Here is a 17,422-nt window from a genome sequence, read left to right as displayed (position 1 = left end):
CAGTATGGCATGGGACAGTCAGAATGGGCATGTGGGCCTGGCCGGTGTGGTTCAGTGGTTGAGCGTCGACCTATGAACCAGGAGGTCATGGTTCCATTCCCGGTTCGGGCACATGCCCAGGTTGTGGGCTCAAACCCCAGTAGGAGGCAGCCAATCAGTGATGCTTATCATTGATGTTTCCATCTCTCTCTCTCCCTCTCTAAAATCAATAATAACATTAAAAAAAAAAAAAGAGTGGGCATGTGCGCACTACCATCTAGGGCAAGCTAGGGAGTGTGGACTTTAGAATGAGGACAGTGGGGACCCATTAAAGAGGACAGAGTAATCAGATTTGCATTTTAGGGAAATGATCCAGGTGTCTGGGGTATGGGACGGATCCGAACATGTGAGACTAGAGCCTGGGAAACTGAGAGAAGGCCGCTCTTACAATAGGGGTAGAAAAGCAAACACTGAGTAGGAAGGATGGGCAGGATTTGATCATCAGGTCAGTGTGAGGACAGGAGAGTAGGGTTGAAAAGTTATTTCTAGGTTGCTGGCTTGGAGGAGGAGCTGGTATGGGAGGCGCTGACGGCCTGTGCCGTGCAGGAATGGAGGTTTGGTATGACACCACCAGAGATGTACAAGACGCACTTGGACATGGGATCTGTTTCTTAGGTGGGTGGTCAGCTGGAGAAAAGTTACAGGTTGGTCATTGGTATCCAAATAGCAGGAGAGGAGAATGTTCTAGAGAGACTGGAATAAAGAGAGAAGTGAGGGCCAAGCCTCACTGATTGAAGAGGAGGATCCTAGGCAGGAGGAGAGCTGGCACTTTCAAGCTGAGAGACAAAAACCTCCCAAGACAGAGGAGGAATGGAAGCACCTGAGGGCAAGGGTGTTGGGTTTGCCCACGGCCACGACCTGGAGCAGAGCCTGTGCATCCTAAGAGGCACTCGGGGAGCCGTGGGTGGAGGAGTGGAGTGGAGGAATGCTGCCAGGGGCCCCAGAGGTCAGCCCGGACAAATCAGCCCCGTATTTCTGGATGTGAAAGACCCATTGGTGACCCCGTGGTGGCAAAGGCTGCCTGGGGGAGCCATGTGGGTCGAAACCTCCCTGCGGCCAGTTGAAGAGAGAGGGGAAGTGGGAAAGAGTAGAGGCTCGGTGGAGAAAGGAGAGAAGAGGGGTATTAGCTAGAGGGGCCACCTGGCTAAGTGTGTGTGTGTGTGTGTGTGTGTGTGTGTGTGTGTGTGTGTGTGTGTTTAAATATAAAGACTTCAGCCCTAGCTGATTTGGCTCAGTGGATAGAGCGTCGGCCTGCGGACTGAAGGGTCCCAGGTTTGATTCCAGTCAAGGGCACATGCTCCGGTTTCGGGCTCAATTCCCAGTGGCAAGGCAGCCAATCGATGATTCTCTCATCATTGATGTTTCTATCTCTCGCTCCCTCTCCATCTCCCTTCCTCTCTGAAATCAATAATAATATGTTTTTTAAAAAGGTAGAAATATAAAGCCTTCATTTTTATTTTATTTTATTAATTTTTTTAAATCTTTACCCAAGGATATTTTTCCATTGATTTTTAAAGAGAGTGGAAGAGAGAGGGAAAGACAGAGAGAAATATCGATGTGAGAGAAACACATCAATTGGTTGCCTCCTGCATGAGCCCCAACCAGGGCCCAGGCCAGGAGGAGCCTGTAACCAAAGTATATGCCCTTGACTGGAATCAAACCCAGGACCCCTTGGTCCACAGGCCGACGCTCGATCCACTGAGCCAAACCGCTGGGGCAAACTTCATTTTTAAACATGTAAGGAATCAGCAGAGGAGAAGAGGGTGAGGAGGAGTGGGGAGGAGCTCCTCCAGGAGGAAGATGGTGGAGCAGAGCAGAGGCGCTGCTTCTGGCTGGAGGGACTAATACTTCTGAGGTTGCGGATGTGGACAAATCCAGAGCGAAGTTCTCCAGCTCTTGGGGCCTCCAGTCTAATCGGAAGTAGGTGGAAGGTGAGACTTGCTGTGGAAGACAGGTGGGGCAGCTGGCTGGGTATCTAGAAGGCCAGGTGGGCAGCAGTCCGTTTATGGGCACCTGTCCAAAGGTCACTAAAGAAGCCAGCCTCTGAGGGCTGGGGCCAGGGACCGGAGTGAGGAAATCGATAGCACACACGCTGAACCAGAGGCACTTCCTGGGGTGCGCACTCAGGCGCTCCATCTGTTTACTCTTGCACTTGACAGACACTTCTCACAAGCCTGGCCGCTGTTCCCCAGCCAGAGGCAGATTAGAAGGGATAAGTTTAACACCCGAAGAGGGGAGAGTACGACAGGAGTGAGAAATGAAAGTGCAGCTCAGAGCAGGCTGGGCACGGGGATTCTGCAACTTCATTCAACAAGTTCGTTCAACAGGGACTGTGCCAGGTAGTGTCCTAAACAAGAGTGACAGAGTTGTGGGCACATCCTGGTCCCCGGGCAGCTGCCTAACACATGGTCTGAGCAGGACTCTGCCCCTGCCCTCCGAAGACTCAGCCTCCCAGGGGGTGGGGAGGTTCTTCTTTGGGAAAAACCAGCGTATAAATAACAGGGCGTCAGGGTACCACGGGAGCCAAGAGGCAGGAACGACTGATGCTGGGTGTGGGGGTGGGAGAGACAGGAAGGGTTTCTCGAAGGCCTTGGCAGCCGCTCTAGACCTTAACGCAGGGTGGGGAACCTTTTTTTCTGCCAAGGGCCATTTGGATATTTATAACATCATTCGAAGGCCGTACAACATGATCAGCTTAAAAATGAGCCTGCTATATTTGGTCAGACATTTAATTAACTCACCCCCGATGCCATGGCAGGGTCAGACCAAATGATTTCTTGGGCCGTTATATGGCCCACAGGCTGGGCGTTCCCCACCGCTGCCTTAAACCTTAAGCGGTGAGTCAGTCCCACGGGGAGGGAGAGCAGGTGTCCCAGGCGTGGGGACAGCTTGTGCAGAGATGCAGTGGCGCGAAGTGTGTCCCTAATGCGGAGTAGCTAACCGCGGCACGGGTCAGGCCGGCTGCCCTGTCTGTTGAGACCTTCTCTCAGGAAACTGCGCGGGCTGACGGTCGGCCTGCTGTCAGAAGGACCACCGCTGATGGTAAGGATGCCCGGGCTGCTCTTCCTTACAGAAGCTCAGGCTCCTCCATAAAACAGCCCCAAAGGGCTTCCTCCTGGAAGTGGTTAATTAACCATAATATCATTTTTAATGTTTACAAAGCAGCTCCCATAAATTATCTCCTTACGCAGCTTCCCAAGGTGGTGGGGCGGAGGCTATAAAGGAGGAAACCAAGGCTAGGTGAAGTCACCTGGCCAGGGAGAGGGGCTGGGCCTGAGGTGGACTCCAGGCCTCAACCTCCTTGACCCTCCACTGCCCTACATTGCATCCCCGTGACTTCTCCGTGCCAGGCCTCCTGTCTCCTGGGGAAGGAGAGGGGTGGGTGAGCCCAGCCACAGAGCAAATAAATGAACAAGGGCATCGGACTGGGTGGAGAAAACTGCCTCTCCCTCCGCATACGGCTGAGCTGCCAACAGGAATGACTAAAGGCCATTTAAACCATGAGTTCCTGGCCAAGGGACAGCGTCAGGCATGTCTGAGAATGAGGCATCCTCAGGAAACACACAGTTGGGGCTGCCCCTCCTTGTTTGACAAAGGAGGAGCTTGACCTGGAGAGCCAGCAAGGTCTGCCTCACCCAGGGTGACTTGGTGAGTAAAAGTGTCCCAGCCCAAGCCCTCTGGCCCCTCGGGCTGAGCCTGTCCAGCCCTGTCCTTACCTTCGCCTAGATCAGCCGTGGGCAAACTACAGCCTGCGGGCCGGATCCAGCCCATTTGAAATGAATAAATGTTTACGTTGAATTTATATTAGTTCACACAAACACTCCATCCATGCTTTGTTCCTGCCCTCGGTCCAGTTTAAGAACCCATTGTGGCCCTGGAGTCAAAAAGTTTGCCCACCCCTGGCCTAGATCCAAAGAGTCCTGGCTCCCCTCTCCCCTTCCCCCCTCTCCCCTAACACAGCTGCTTAGAGCTTACAGTGCGTCAGGCATTGTTCTCAGTGCTTTAGAAATTCTAATTCAATTGTTTCTTTTAATAACCCCATTAGGTAAGCACTATAGTCCCTCCTTTATAAGAAACTGGAGCACAGAGATGTTGAGCAATTAAACCAAGGACACACAGAGGTAGTAAGAGGCAGAGCTGGGATTTGAATCCAAGGAGTCAGGCTCCAGTCCGCATCCACCAGCAGTTACACTACAGTTAGATGAGCACCAAAATCCCGTTCACACACCTCTAGCTGCTACCCAGCTGGCCCCTCCTGCTTTGACTCCCAAGCCCAGTCAGGCTGAGTCACATGCTGAGACATTTCAACAGTTTACACAATTTCTTACGTTATTACACCCTGTCACAGCTATATCATTCGACAACTCTTCCAACCCCCAGCCTCTGCTGAGCCCCAGTGACACAGATGAATCAGACTGTCCTTGTGTTGAAATTTAGTCTAGAGGGAGCACATAGTACCTTGTAGTGACTTCCTCAAGGCCATAATGGAAATGTGGACTGGCCTGGCCAGTGGGAGCAGAGAAGAGGGAGGGTCCATAGAGCAGGGTTTTCCCAGCACTAGACGTTTGGGGCCCCGTGCATGGTAGGAGGTCTGACAGCATCCCTGATCTGTGCCCACTCGGTGCCAGTCGTGAGCCACCAGTGTGACAACAAGAAATGGGTCCGCACGTTGCCAGAGGTCCTCTGTTTGAGAACCACAGAGACAGAGAAGGAGGGCGGTTATCAGGAAGGCTTTCCAGAAGAGGGTTAGTGCATTTTCTGAAGATGGTTAGCAGCAGCACAAAGGAAAGTGCGGGGGTGTGGGGCACCCCGGCAGCGTGGGGGAGTTGTGTGGGCAGAGGAGACACTGCCTCCTGAGTTAAGAAAGGCTGTCTGCAGGGGAGACCCCGGAGGCCAGGCACCCGTGAGGAGGCCAGAACCAAGGCCTGGCTGGGTTTGGAGAGAAGCCAAGTCTGGGCTCTTCCTGAGAAGCAGCCTGGGTGGTCCAATCCTCTGCTGCTGGGTGGGGCCCAGCTTCTAGCTCCTTCTGCGGCCCAGGGGACGCAAGGGGCAGGGTTCTCTGTCCAGCCCCACCTGTAGCCTCTGGCTCTGAACTACCAGCTGGCCCTGGGGTGTGGCTGAGAGTTGCTATAGAGACATAAGCTCTGGGCTGAGGATGGGGTGCTGCTCCAGCTGTGGGGGCGTGGTGGGGAGAGAAAGGGAGAACAGAAAATAGGCATCAAATTCAGACTGAGGGACTAAATTAGACAAGCTGGCCCTTCTCCTAACGAGCTCAAAGCTTGGCTGGCTGTTTAACCCCTTCATCCCCACAGTAATGTCTCCGAGAGGGAAGAGAAGGTTGAGAGGGAGCTCTGAGTCTCTCTCAGGATGATCTAGAAGACCCAGGCCTCCTGAGCTAGAGGAATGCCTGCAGGGAAGGATGGTGAGACAGCAGAGGTTCCAAAACACATACCCCTTCTATTGGTAGAGTCTAGAGTTCTAGATCAAGGTTGGCAAGAAAGCCAAATTCAGCTAGCCTCCTGTTTGTATGGCCCACGAGTTAAGAATGTTTTTAATTTATGTTTTTAAATGATTAGGGGCGGGGGAGGAGAAAAGGAAGCAACAGAGGCCATATGTGGTCTGCAGACCCTAATATTTTCTACCTACCCTTTTACATAAAATGTTTACCAACCCTGCTCTAAACTGTGACTGGTATGCTTCCCGCTGTCAGGGAACTCACTACCTGTAAGGTGAGTCAACACATCCTATAAAGCCTTGAAAGCTGTGTTTTTCTCCTGGACTGACTTTGTACACCAGGCAGAGTCTGAGACTAGAGCAGCCGTGGGCAAACTACGGCCCGCGGGCCGGATTTGAAATGAATAAAACTATTGAAAAAAAAGACCGTACCCTTTTATGTAATGATGTTTACTTTGAATTTGTATTAGTTCACACAAACACTCCATCCATGCTTTTGTTCCGGCCCTCCGGTCCAGTTTAAGAACCCATTGTGGCCCTCGAGTCAAAAAGTTTGCCCACCCCTGGACTAGAGCTTTCCTTTGGGTTCTTGTCTACAGTATAAATTCCTACGGGTAATGCTTTGCCTTCCTGCAATTGGCAAATGGCAAACCTCTGAAAGTGGTGGGTCCCCAGAGACTAGCGGGGATGCAAGTAACAGCTTATTCTGTGTGCCAGGCAGTGTCCTCCACCTCATGCCAGGGCAGAGGAAGTCAGAACTTCCTCTGTAGACAGCAGACATGTGGTCCATCACCCACAGTTGCTTGAGTGTGGGGGCAGGAGAGGATAATTCCCAAGAAGTCAGACATGATGTAGCCTCCCTCTCCTATCCCATGTTTATTTACCCTGGAGCGCTGCTAGGGTGAAAATTAGCTTTTAACTGGAAACCAAGGGAACTCACCTGCCCAGAGCCAACCCACTTCTCCATGTTGGCCCCTATAGCGTCACCGAGTGGGCCACTCCAGTTCAATGAGGGGACAACTGGACAGAGATCTCTAATAGCCCCAACTCCTGACAGTCCCCCCTCAAAGGACCCTCCCCAGAATGCATGTACTCGCTCAGACCCTTGGCAGGGTGCAGAGGTTGGGAAGGAGCTGTAAGGGAGTGGAGGAGAAGCGGGACAGCTGAGCCTGTGCATTGGATGGGCAGGGCCCCGCCTGCCATGTTGGGGAGTAATTACTCAGGAGAAGAGGACTCTGGCTTCAGTGGATGGGAGGAGTCAGGAGCAGAATCCAGGAGAGACCCAGGGCAGATGTTGCGTGAGTAGAGAGTAGGACCATCCTTCAGGGGCAAGTGCAGAACTGACAGAACCTGGTGATTGGTTCGAGGGAGGGCATGGCAGGATCCAGATTGTCTGCCAGGCTTGTGACAAGCACGTGGGATGGGAGCGCATGAGGTGGCATGTTCAGAAGAAGCCTGTGCCAGGCTGCTCCTCAAACATGAGCCGGGCCAAGGATGTTGCCAGTAAACATGTTGTGGAGATTGGGTCTGTGGATTCTTTTAGGGGAGTAGTAAGTAGGTTCTTCTTCCTTCCGGGGTTCCCAACCGCTGCAAGGGTGGGTGCTGAGGGCAGTAACTGGGTGGAAGCAGTGATCCCAGAACCGCTCTCATTCTTCTGACTCTCCAGGGATCTCCCTGCCTTTCCTGGGCCAGGGCCAGCTTTGAGCCCCACGTGGGGCATGGACCCGCAGGGGCCAGAGGACACACAGCCCCCACACTGGCAGCAGGAATGGAAAACTGGGCATAGCTTCTTCCCAGAAATATCAGGTCTCAGATCAAGAGGCAGGACTCCACTGCACAGCCTCAGCTTGGCCAGGAAGTGTTGCTGGGGCCAAGGTGGAGGGCTGGGCTGCTCACCTTTTCTCAACCCCATAAAGTAGCCTGAGTAGCAAAGAGGCCCATGAGCCATAGAGGAGCCAGCCCTGCATAAGTTTTGGTCCCTCTGACGTGCTACTACAAGCAGGAGAGTTAACTGGGGTGGGGGCAGGCGGGGGGGAGGGCGGGGGGGGGCTCCAGTAACACCTCACTTGCACATGGTCCTCAACATCTCCAGCCAGCCCCAAGAAGAGGTTTACAGAACTGAAATGCCCAGACACCTCAGCCTGGATCCTCCAGCTCACTTTAGGTAGTAAGTCCTTACTCAGCCCTTACCTGTTGACTCTTTATGCACAACTCAAACAAGTTCCATTTGCTGACTTCTTGGCAGGATGTAAAACGATAGTGTGGGGAGTTCTGTGGACAAGCATCGGAACCTCGGGAAGATTCTGAAAGCTGCAGAATGCACAACTTCAGAGCCTCTGGGGCAAACAACTCTCCCTGTTGATAGGTCTGGTTGCTAAGGGCAGCAGAGAGAGTGACAGGAGGGAGAAAGATTTCCACCAGATGACAGGTCAGGAGAGTTTGGGGCCTCAGAGGCGTGTCATTTATCTGGACTGGACGGTACCCTTATCCAGGACAGCTTGTTCTCCTCCGGGCTGATAAATGGAGCATTCCTGTTCCTAGCCAGTCCTCCTCTGCGGTGGCTTTGTCCCTTGAAGAACACAGGCACTCTGTTTTGTTTTGTTTGTTGAAACCCGCCTCTCTCTGCCCTCAGAAGAAGCAGGGGTTTCCAGAAGGAGAGCCTAAGGACCTTTCTTCATTGACTCCTTCCTTCACTCACGAGGCGTCCCTAGCACCAGCTCTGGGAAAGGCCCTGGTGTGAATCCACTGAGGTCCCTGTCCTCAGGGAGGACAGACTTCTGGGATCCCTTGAACTGGATCTCAAAAGGTTTTAGTGTCGGGTCCCTTGGCTAAGTGATGGTGCCAGGTACCATGTAAGCACCATAAGGACATTTCATTAATTTCCTACAAAGTAGATATTTCCAATGTTGTCTGTTGAGATGAGATCATTAGCCCTTGATCACGCTGGAGATAAGGACAGAGCTGGGATCTGAACTTGTGTCTAGGTCCCTAACCCTGTACTGTCTGGCTTCCCTGGGATAAATAAGTAGATCATTGGAGCTGCCGCTCCCCTCCCCCACTCCCCATGTCCCCTCTCCTAACTCCCTAGAGCCCAGCCTGCCAGGTGTCTCCAGACCTGAGACAGATAATGGCAGCAAGGCAGGAAAAAAATGGCTAGTGGCCAAAGATCCCCTGGAACCTCAGGTCCAGGGCCAGCATACTCAATGGCATTGCTGGGGCTGTAGGCCTGTTTCCCCTTTGGCAGTTGTGCCTACCCACAGCCTCTTCTGCTAGACCCCTGGGACTTGGGAGGGTGAGGGAGGGCCAAGAGCAGGGCCAGTGGAGGGTATATAAGAGATGCATCTGCTGTGTGTGCATGAACTTACAGCAGGATGCAGGGAGGGGTGCTGGGATGGGCATGGAGTTGGTTTGAGGGGCAAGTGGTGAGGGGGGGAGGGGCAGTCAGGTTTGTGACTGGCTGATGCCAGGAATGTTCAGGTGACGTGGGCACGAATATGTGAGTGTGAGATCTGTGTGCACAGGAAGCTGCTTCTGGGTACATTGGGCCTGTGCCCAGCTGCACATGTGGCTGGGAGGCCTGGCCAGTCCCATGGCCCTAGGTGTGTGTCTGCGTGTCCTGGAGTTAGAGAGAGTGTGCCCAGGCCTAACCAGTACCTCCTGCCTGTCACATTCCTGGGATCCGGCCAGGCCCTCCCCTGGGGAGGGACAGGGCTGGTGGGCAGGCCTGTGCTAGGACAGATGGCCGCAGTTCCTAGAACTACTTCCTCATCCTAGCCTTTCCTGTTTCCCAGCTGGGCACCTGGGAGAGGGGAGGAGGCTATATGGCCTTCAGGATGGGACTTCCGGTCCAGCCACAAGGAGCTGGGCCCGGGAGACAAAAGAGCAGCTGTGTGCGTCTCATGAGCGTGACTGTGTGCAGGTTGGGCACACCGGGCCCTGAGTGCAGAGCCGGTGAGCCTGCCCTCCCTTCCTCCCCGGGCCTCGGGAATGGCAGAACCTGTCTGTCCAGCTGTCTTTCCTCCCCAGCAGGGGGGTTGGGAGAGGACCTGGGTGACAGGAGCTGGGGCCTTAGGTACCTTGAGGAGAAAGGGACAAGTGGGAAGGAGCACTTGCTCTCAGCGCCCCCGCTCTATGCCTGAACTTCCTCCACGGGGCATTTGCCATCGTCCCAGCAGGTCCTGCTGAACATACACAACCCCACAGGGCACGGGGCACCATGCCCGGGGGTAGAAGAGCTGGAGGTGGAGCCCAGCCCCTTGTTTCTCACCTGGGGAAACTCGGCCCCGCAAATGGGGAGGGACTTGGCTCCAGAACATGCAGCGGACCTGGCCGTTGTGACACAGGCCACGAACCAAGAGGTCACTGGTTCTAATCCCGGTTGGGGCACATGCCTGGGTTGCAGGCTTGATCCCCAATTTGTGTGTGGTGTGTGTGTGTGGGGGTGGGGGGGCGCGTACAGGAGGCAGCCAATCAATGATGTTTCTCTCTCATTGATGTTTCTGTCTGTTCGTCTCCCTTTTTCTCTCTCTAAAAATCAATAAAAACATTTTTTAAAAAAGGAACATGCAGTGAACTTGGGGCCTGGCCAGGTACTGGGCCCAGCGTCCTGTAGTAAAATGGCCATCCATGAGGGGCAAGTGCCAGGGAAGAGAACCACTGGGCCCTGGCCTCGCCCACCAGGCTGCTTCTCGCCCTGCAGGTGATTGAGGAGTTCTACAACCAGACGTGGATCCACCGCTATGGGGAGAACATCCTGCCCACCACGCTCACCACGCTCTGGTCCCTCTCCGTGGCCATCTTCTCCGTCGGGGGCATGATCGGCTCCTTCTCCGTGGGCCTTTTTGTCAACCGCTTTGGCCGGTGAGCAGAGGGGCCCTGGCCCTGCCCAGGGTGTCCCAGATGGGTGTGGGGGTTGGGGGAGATGTTCCTGCCTGTTCCGGGATATTCCCTGTGACCCAGTCCCTGGGGAGTCTGGGGGATCAAAGGACCCACCTGGCCTGTGACCCCCCCCCCCAGGCGGAACTCGATGCTGATGGTAAACCTGCTGGCCTTCATGTCCGCTGTGCTCATGGGCTTCTCGAAACTGGGCAAGTCCTTCGAGATGCTGATCCTGGGCCGCTTCATCATCGGTGTCTACTGCGGCCTGACCACCGGCTTCGTGCCCATGTACGTGGGGGAGGTGTCCCCCACGGCCCTTCGAGGGGCCCTGGGCACCCTGCACCAGCTGGGCATCGTTGTTGGCATCCTCATCGCCCAGGTGAGCGGGGCAGGGTCTGCTCCCCTAGCACGGCCACCACCCCACAGCTCCAGTGGCTCTTGAAAGTGTGTCCAGACAGCACCGGACTAGACCTCCCAACCCGCCTTCCACAGCCCTGCCCCATGGGACAGCCTGGCACAGGTCCCAGAGGATACGCTGCCACTCTGGTTCCCCCGGGGCCGCTGTGGCAGGAGAGCCAGCCCATCCCGGCTCGCTCAGCCTTCTCCTCACCTGGGGATCCAGCCACAGGCACGGAGGCTGCTCGCCTGGCCGGGCTCTCCTGTGCTCCAGGCCTTCACATACACTGCCCCCTCTCTGGGGCTTTCCTGTTCCCGTGCCTGAAAGTCCCGGGGCGCGTGGCAGTCCCCATACCCTGAGCCATGTGTCCTCTCACTGATGCCGGGAAGTAGGTCCTACCCTCCTCCAAATGAGGGAATTGAGGTCCGAGAGCCGAAAGCCTCACATCTGTGGCCGAGCCTCAGAACCCGCGCCCTTTTCCTAAAGCCGTAGCGGACACACAGCCGCCAGGCCGCCGGGTGCCAGGGACTGCTTGTAGGGCCAGGGCTGGAGCGCTCACAGCCGCCCCCTCCCGCCCTGCTTCCCCAGGTGTTCGGCCTGGACTCCATCATGGGCAACAAGGAGCTGTGGCCCCTGCTGCTGAGCATCATCTTCGTCCCAGCCTTGGCGCAGTGCGTCATGCTGCCCTTCTGCCCCGAGAGCCCCCGCTTCCTGCTCATCAACCGCAACGAGGAGAACAGGGCCAAGAACGGTAGGGCCGGGCCCTGCGCGCCTCCCCAGCCCCGCCCGGGCCTTCGTCCTGCTCTGAGCCACTTCCGCCTTCCCTCCGCTCCCTCCAGTGCTGAAGAAGCTGCGCGGGATAGCAGACGTGACCCAAGACTTGCAGGAGATGAAGGAGGAGGGTCGGCAGATGATGCGGGAGAAGAAGGTCACCATCCCGGAGCTGTTCCGCTCGCACCTCTACCGCCAGCCCATCCTCATCGCCGTGGTGCTGCAGCTGTCCCAGCAGCTGTCGGGCATCAACGCTGTGAGTGCCCGCACCCACCCTCCTGTGGCCCCAGCCGAACCCTGTGGTCAAGTACATGCTGTGGCAGACCCAGACTTAAAATAACAAACAAGTCCCTGCCAGAGGGCCTTCCGTCGGCACCAAACTGGCGCAGCGTCCCCTTCATCCTGTCCTCACCTGTACCTGCACCCATCGGGCCGGAGACGGGAAAGGCACAGCACCAATGACTTCTCTGTCCCCAGGTTTTCTATTACTCCACAAGCATCTTCGAGAAAGCGGGCGTGAAGCAGCCTGTGTATGCCACCATCGGCACCGGCATCGTCAACACAGCCTTCACGGTCGTGTCGGTGAGTCTGTGCCCATCCTTGCCCGCCACCAGTCAGCAGCCAGGGTCCAGCTTAGAGCTTCTAGGCCTCGTGACGGAACGGCAGCATTTACTGTGAGCCAGGCGTGTGTCACGTGCTCCCTACGTGCTATGTCATTTCATCCTCAACTCGTCAAGCTCATTACTCATATCAAACAGCTGATGACACTGATGCTCAGAGAAAGTGATGCTTGCCCGAGGTCACAGTCAGGGTGCTCAGCTATCCGGCTCGCCAGGGCCGGCTCTCAGCCCCTTTGCGTCTGTCGGGCTTTAGGACCAGCTTCCCTTCCCTCACTCCCTGTGTGGCCCCCAAACCGCGCCCCCGGGAGGAGGTGATACCATCTTCCCTTGGTCTCTGCAGTGCCGTGTGGCTTTCCCACTCTTGGGGCGAACCTCTGAGCGGGGGCTTCAGAAGGGCACCATGTGTGTGTGGGGGGGGCGGCACTGACATTCTCTCTGCCCACAGCTGTTCGTGGTGGAACGAGCTGGCCGGCGGACGCTGCACCTCATTGGCCTGGCTGGCATGGCGGGCTGTGCCGTGCTCATGACCATCGCGCTGGCATTACTAGTAAGTTGCCACACTGTGGGGGTGAGGTGGCAGGGGTGGGTACAGAGCTCACAGGGGCTTCTGATCCCAAAGTGCCTACCTCAGCCCCAGCCTGGCCATCGGCACCAGAGGCTGGGGTTGCTGATCTCCCTAGTTCTGCACTCCACCCACTCATATGCTACCCTGAGCTGGCTCCTCCCTGCACGGCCCTGTCTCACCACAGCACTCCAGCCTCAGACCCCAAGTTTCCTCTCCCCGTGAGTTGCTTTGCCCAATGCTAACCCTTTAATGTCTTCATCTGTAGCCTCAATTCATGTTTAGAACAGTCCTAGAAGGGATTGCCCCCCTCACCAGAGGCGTAGAAACATGCCTAATCTCACTCAGTTCTCACAACTCAGTGCTGTTTAGTCAGTAGTTGGTCCTATCTTACAGGTGAGGAAACCGAGTCCCAGTGAGGTTAGCAATGCAGCAGATAAAGGACAAAGTCAGGCATTGACCTCAGGTCTGCTGGCCGCAAGCCCTCGACCAGGGGCGGGCAACCTTTTTGTGAGTGCGTGCCAAAACCAGCAAAATCTCTGACTCAAAATTCTTCTGCGTGCCAACCCTAATTTTTTGAGAACATGTTACACCTACTTGATATCTCTTAAGGAGTACGTATGTGAAGAACCTTGAAGAAATAATAAAATTCATTCGAGTGACAAAAATACAGTATATGATGATGAAAAATACATTTATTTTTTAATGTATACATGTACACTGATAGTCCGACAGAAAACTTTATGACTCAGTTTGATATTATCAGTGGGACTTTTGCTGCTGCATCACTGATGACAGAGATTTTACATCAGGTTTATATCTCGTGACCTTCAGAGATATGCACGAGCTACAACTTTCATCCGTCAGGCTACTCCTATTACGAGACTTAACAAAATTCATCATTGAGAACAAAGATTCACAATTGTAAATGGAAGATTATGAGAGAGGGTTTCGCGTGCCAGCAAAAGTTACTGGCGTGCCATGTTTGGCATGCGTGCCAGGGGTTGCCCACCCCTGCCCTAGACTGAACCTCTGTGATAACCTGTGTAGGCATGTCACATATCTGAACACTCATTTGTCCAACCTCTACACAAAGAAAGCACCAATACACCAGTTTTACGGCTGAACCAAGACCTAGAAAGTCCTATGGTTCCTAAGAGGTCCGGCACACAGCGATGAGTGGAAGATCTGGGTTCTGAGCCAAAACCCATAACCTCTTCTGTGGCCTCCTCGAGGCGGGAATGATTACATACAGAACCACATGTCTGAGGCCTGTGCTGTGCCGGCCTTGAGCTAACACCCACTGCAGAAATGTCCTTCCACAGCCTCCTGCCACAAGCAGACTGGCTTGCACCCAGAGCAAGACCACAGGGACCTCTTCTTAGCACTCCTGCATGCACACATGACCATTCCCAGAGGATAGATGAGCTCACAGCCACCAGGCAGGGTGTAAATCATTTTGTTCAGATGAGGAAACTGAGCCCCAAGGCAGAGTACTTAACTCACACTGCAAATCCAGGATCAGCCCCAGGCCTCCTGCTCTCCAGCCCCGCCCGCCTCTGCAGTTTGTCCCCTGAGGCTCCAATCTAACTTTCCTCCTCTCTTGTCCTCAACAGGACCAGGTGCCCCAGATGTCCTATCTGAGTATCGTGGCCATCTTTGGCTTTGTCGCCTTCTTTGAAGTTGGTCCTGGCCCTATCCCCTGGTTCATTGTAGCCGAACTCTTCAGCCAGGGTCCTCGCCCGGCTGCCTTTGCTGTTGCTGGTCTCTCCAACTGGACCTCAAATTTCATTGTGGGCATGTGCTTCCAGTATGTGGAGGTGAGAACCCCCATTGTCTCTACACACCATTCCTCACCTGCCAAGTGCTCTCCCAGCTGTTCCCATTGGAACGAGACTCAGAAGCCCAGGTTACACAGCTAAGAACCCTGACTTCAACCCCGGGGTTCTTTCCTTGGCTTTGAATTGTCTCCATTCTGCTCTGCAATGGGAACCTGTTCCCTGGAGCCTATCTCATGCCCGCTGTCGGCAGGCAGACTCTCATTTAATCACCCCAGCACTCCCGGGGTGTAGGTGGCTGTTCCCTTTCTCAGATCAGAGGCCTAAGAGGAAAGTGACTTATTAAAGGTCCTACGGCTAGAATGTAGGGTCCGGACTCTAACCAAGTGTGTCTGTGTCTTTCAGCAACTGTGTGGTCCCTACGTCTTCATCATCTTCACTGTGCTCCTGGTTCTGTTCTTCATCTTCACCTACTTCAAAGTTCCTGAGACCAAAGGCAAGACCTTCGATGAGATTGCTTCCGGTTTCCGGCAGGGGGGAGCCAGCCAAAGCGACAAGACACCTGAGGAGCTGTTCCACCCCCTGGGAGCTGATTCCCAGGTGTGAGGAACCCCACACCACCAGCCCAGCCTGTTCCCAGCAGCCCCAAGGATCTCTCAGAGCACAGGCAGCTGGACGCCACTTCCACATTGATGTCAGCAGAGCTGGGCCTGGGGCTCCTTTCTTCAGCCAGCAATGATGTCCAGAAGAATATTCAGGACTTTTAACGCCTCCAGGGTTTTAACAAAAGCAAGACTGTTGCTCAGATCTATTCAGACAAGCAACAGATTTTATAATTTTTTTTATTACTGATTTTATTATTATTTTTGTATCAGCCAGAGCCTCCTGTACCCCACACTTCAGACTCCACCCTGAATGGCTCAGTGCCTGAGGGTGGGGACCAAGTCCTGCCTAGACACAATTGCCTTCTTCACCAAGCTAATTTGTAGGGCCGGACCTATGACCAAGGACACACTAATCGAACTATGAACTACAAGGCTCCTACCCCTAGAGGTGGCCATGGCCACTCGCTCCTGTGGCCCTGAATCTCCCCACCCTAGGGGTCAGGCTCCATTAGGATTCGCCCTTTCCCATCTCTTCCTACCCAACCACTCATTAATATTTCCTTGCCCGAGACCAGTTGGGAGCACTGGAGTGGAGGGAGGAGAGGGGAAGGGCCAGACTGGACTGCCAGATTCGTGTCTCCTTTGCACTGAAGGCCAGACGATCACCATGAGAGGAGGGCCGTGGGAGACTGAGAACTCACTACTCAAGAACGCGTGGATGCTCCTGCCCTGCTGTGTGTAGATAGAAATATTTATATATTTTTTTGGTTGTCAATATTAAATACAGACACTAAGTTATAGTCTCTCTGGACAAACCAACTTGTAAATACACCACCATACTTCCTCTGTAACTTACCTAAACAGATATAAATGGCTGGTTTTTAGAAACATGGTTTTGAAATACTTGTGGGTTAAGGGTAGGGAGGTTTGGGTGGGAGTGGGAGAGAAACAAGCAGCTGCAACTGCTACACGTTCAAGAATCTGATCTCTATTACCCAGAGAAAATTTAAACTGCTACATGTTCAAGAATCTGATCTCTATTACCCAGAGAAAATTTAAATATCTTGATATTTGAGGCATCCCCATTTTCCTTCATATATGCTAGTTGGTCTGCAAAAAAAAAAAAAAAAAAGATAGCAATATGCGAATTGATGTTTGGGCCTTGATATGCATTATCTTAAATGTGAGGTAGGTATATATCAACATTTGACAGGCTCAAAGAGGTTATACGCCTAAAGTCTCAGGGCAAATATGCCAAACACCCTGCTTTTAACAAACTGTACAACCCCTACCTCATACACTCACACACATACACACAAATTGAATCATGTTCACTGCATGGCCAGTGAGCTGTTACGCTGCCTTCTCCCATCAATTTCATTTGGAAATGCCCCCTCTGGTTCCAGTTTATATCCTTTCTAAAGACTTGATTCTCCCCCCGACCACCAATTTCCAGAGCATTTCTTCTGTTCCTTTCCTATGGCACTATCCCCTTCCACCCTTATCACAAATCCTAATTTTTCCCATTAGTTTCAAGTTAATGGGAAGTCTATTTGGATCTACAGATGCAGGGCTTGGCATGCAGCAGGCACTCAAATAATTGATGAAATAAAGCACCGAGGAAATTTGTCCCTAGAGCAGCGGTTCTCAACCTGTGGGTCGCGACCCCTTTTGGGGTCGAACGACCCTTTCACAGGGGTCGCCTAAGACAATCAGAAAACATATATAATTACATTGTTTTTGTGATTAACCACTATGCTTTAATTATGTTCAATTTGTAACAATGAAGAATAATCTGCATATCAGATATTTACATGACGATTCATAACAGTAGCAAAATTACAGTTATGAAGTAGCAACGAAAATAATTTTATGGTTGGGGGTCACCACAACGTGAGGAACTGTATTAAAGGGTCGCGGCGTTAGGAAGGTTGAGAACCACTGCCCTAGAGGCTCAGCTAACTGCGCACGCACAGGCAGCACTACCATCTTGGCATGAAGCGGGTTATGAGGAAGCGTGAAGAAGGGCAGCAGGTACGGAGTAGTTGGAAGTGCCTATGGGGTGTGTGTTATCCGGTAAAGATAACCTGAGGAATTGGGGAGGACGGGGAAGCCCTATCACTTGCCCTCCCCCACCCACGCCCGCTGCAAGGAGTTGTCTCTGACCTTCACTGGGCGGCCCCCAGAGGACGATGCAGAGGAGTCAGGGGCGCTATCGAGTCATAAAACCCAAGGGCTGCACCCTGGCGGCTGTTGGCAAAGGATGGAAGAACACGTGGGGTGGGAGGGGCGCGCTAGCGGCAGGAGCTAAGGATGCA

The 17,422-nt window shown here is 53.7% G+C and overlaps 1 protein-coding gene across 2 annotated transcripts in view; it reads left to right on the top strand.

Annotated features, from left to right (window-relative positions):
* The window catches only part of SLC2A1 (solute carrier family 2 member 1), a 28,891-nt gene extending 12,899 nt beyond the window's left edge, over nt 1-15,992 (top strand). For both annotated transcript variants that reach the window (XM_059689820.1, XM_059689821.1), the window contains 8 exons: nt 10,193-10,353; nt 10,510-10,750; nt 11,357-11,519; nt 11,608-11,795; nt 12,017-12,121; nt 12,605-12,706; nt 14,338-14,541; nt 14,905-15,992. In XM_059689820.1, coding sequence (XP_059545803.1) covers nt 10,193-10,353; nt 10,510-10,750; nt 11,357-11,519; nt 11,608-11,795; nt 12,017-12,121; nt 12,605-12,706; nt 14,338-14,541; nt 14,905-15,105 — 1,365 coding nt within the window. In that variant the 3' untranslated portion in view covers nt 15,106-15,992. The remainder of the gene's footprint in view (nt 1-10,192; nt 10,354-10,509; nt 10,751-11,356; nt 11,520-11,607; nt 11,796-12,016; nt 12,122-12,604; nt 12,707-14,337; nt 14,542-14,904) is intronic.
* Nucleotides 15,993-17,422: the final 1,430 nt, after the last annotated feature.

The sequence above is a fragment of the Myotis daubentonii genome, chromosome 3 (assembly GCF_963259705.1).
Source record: "Myotis daubentonii chromosome 3, mMyoDau2.1, whole genome shotgun sequence".
Taxonomy (NCBI): domain Eukaryota; kingdom Metazoa; phylum Chordata; class Mammalia; order Chiroptera; family Vespertilionidae; genus Myotis; species Myotis daubentonii.
This window is presented reverse-complemented; position numbering and strand designations above follow the sequence as displayed.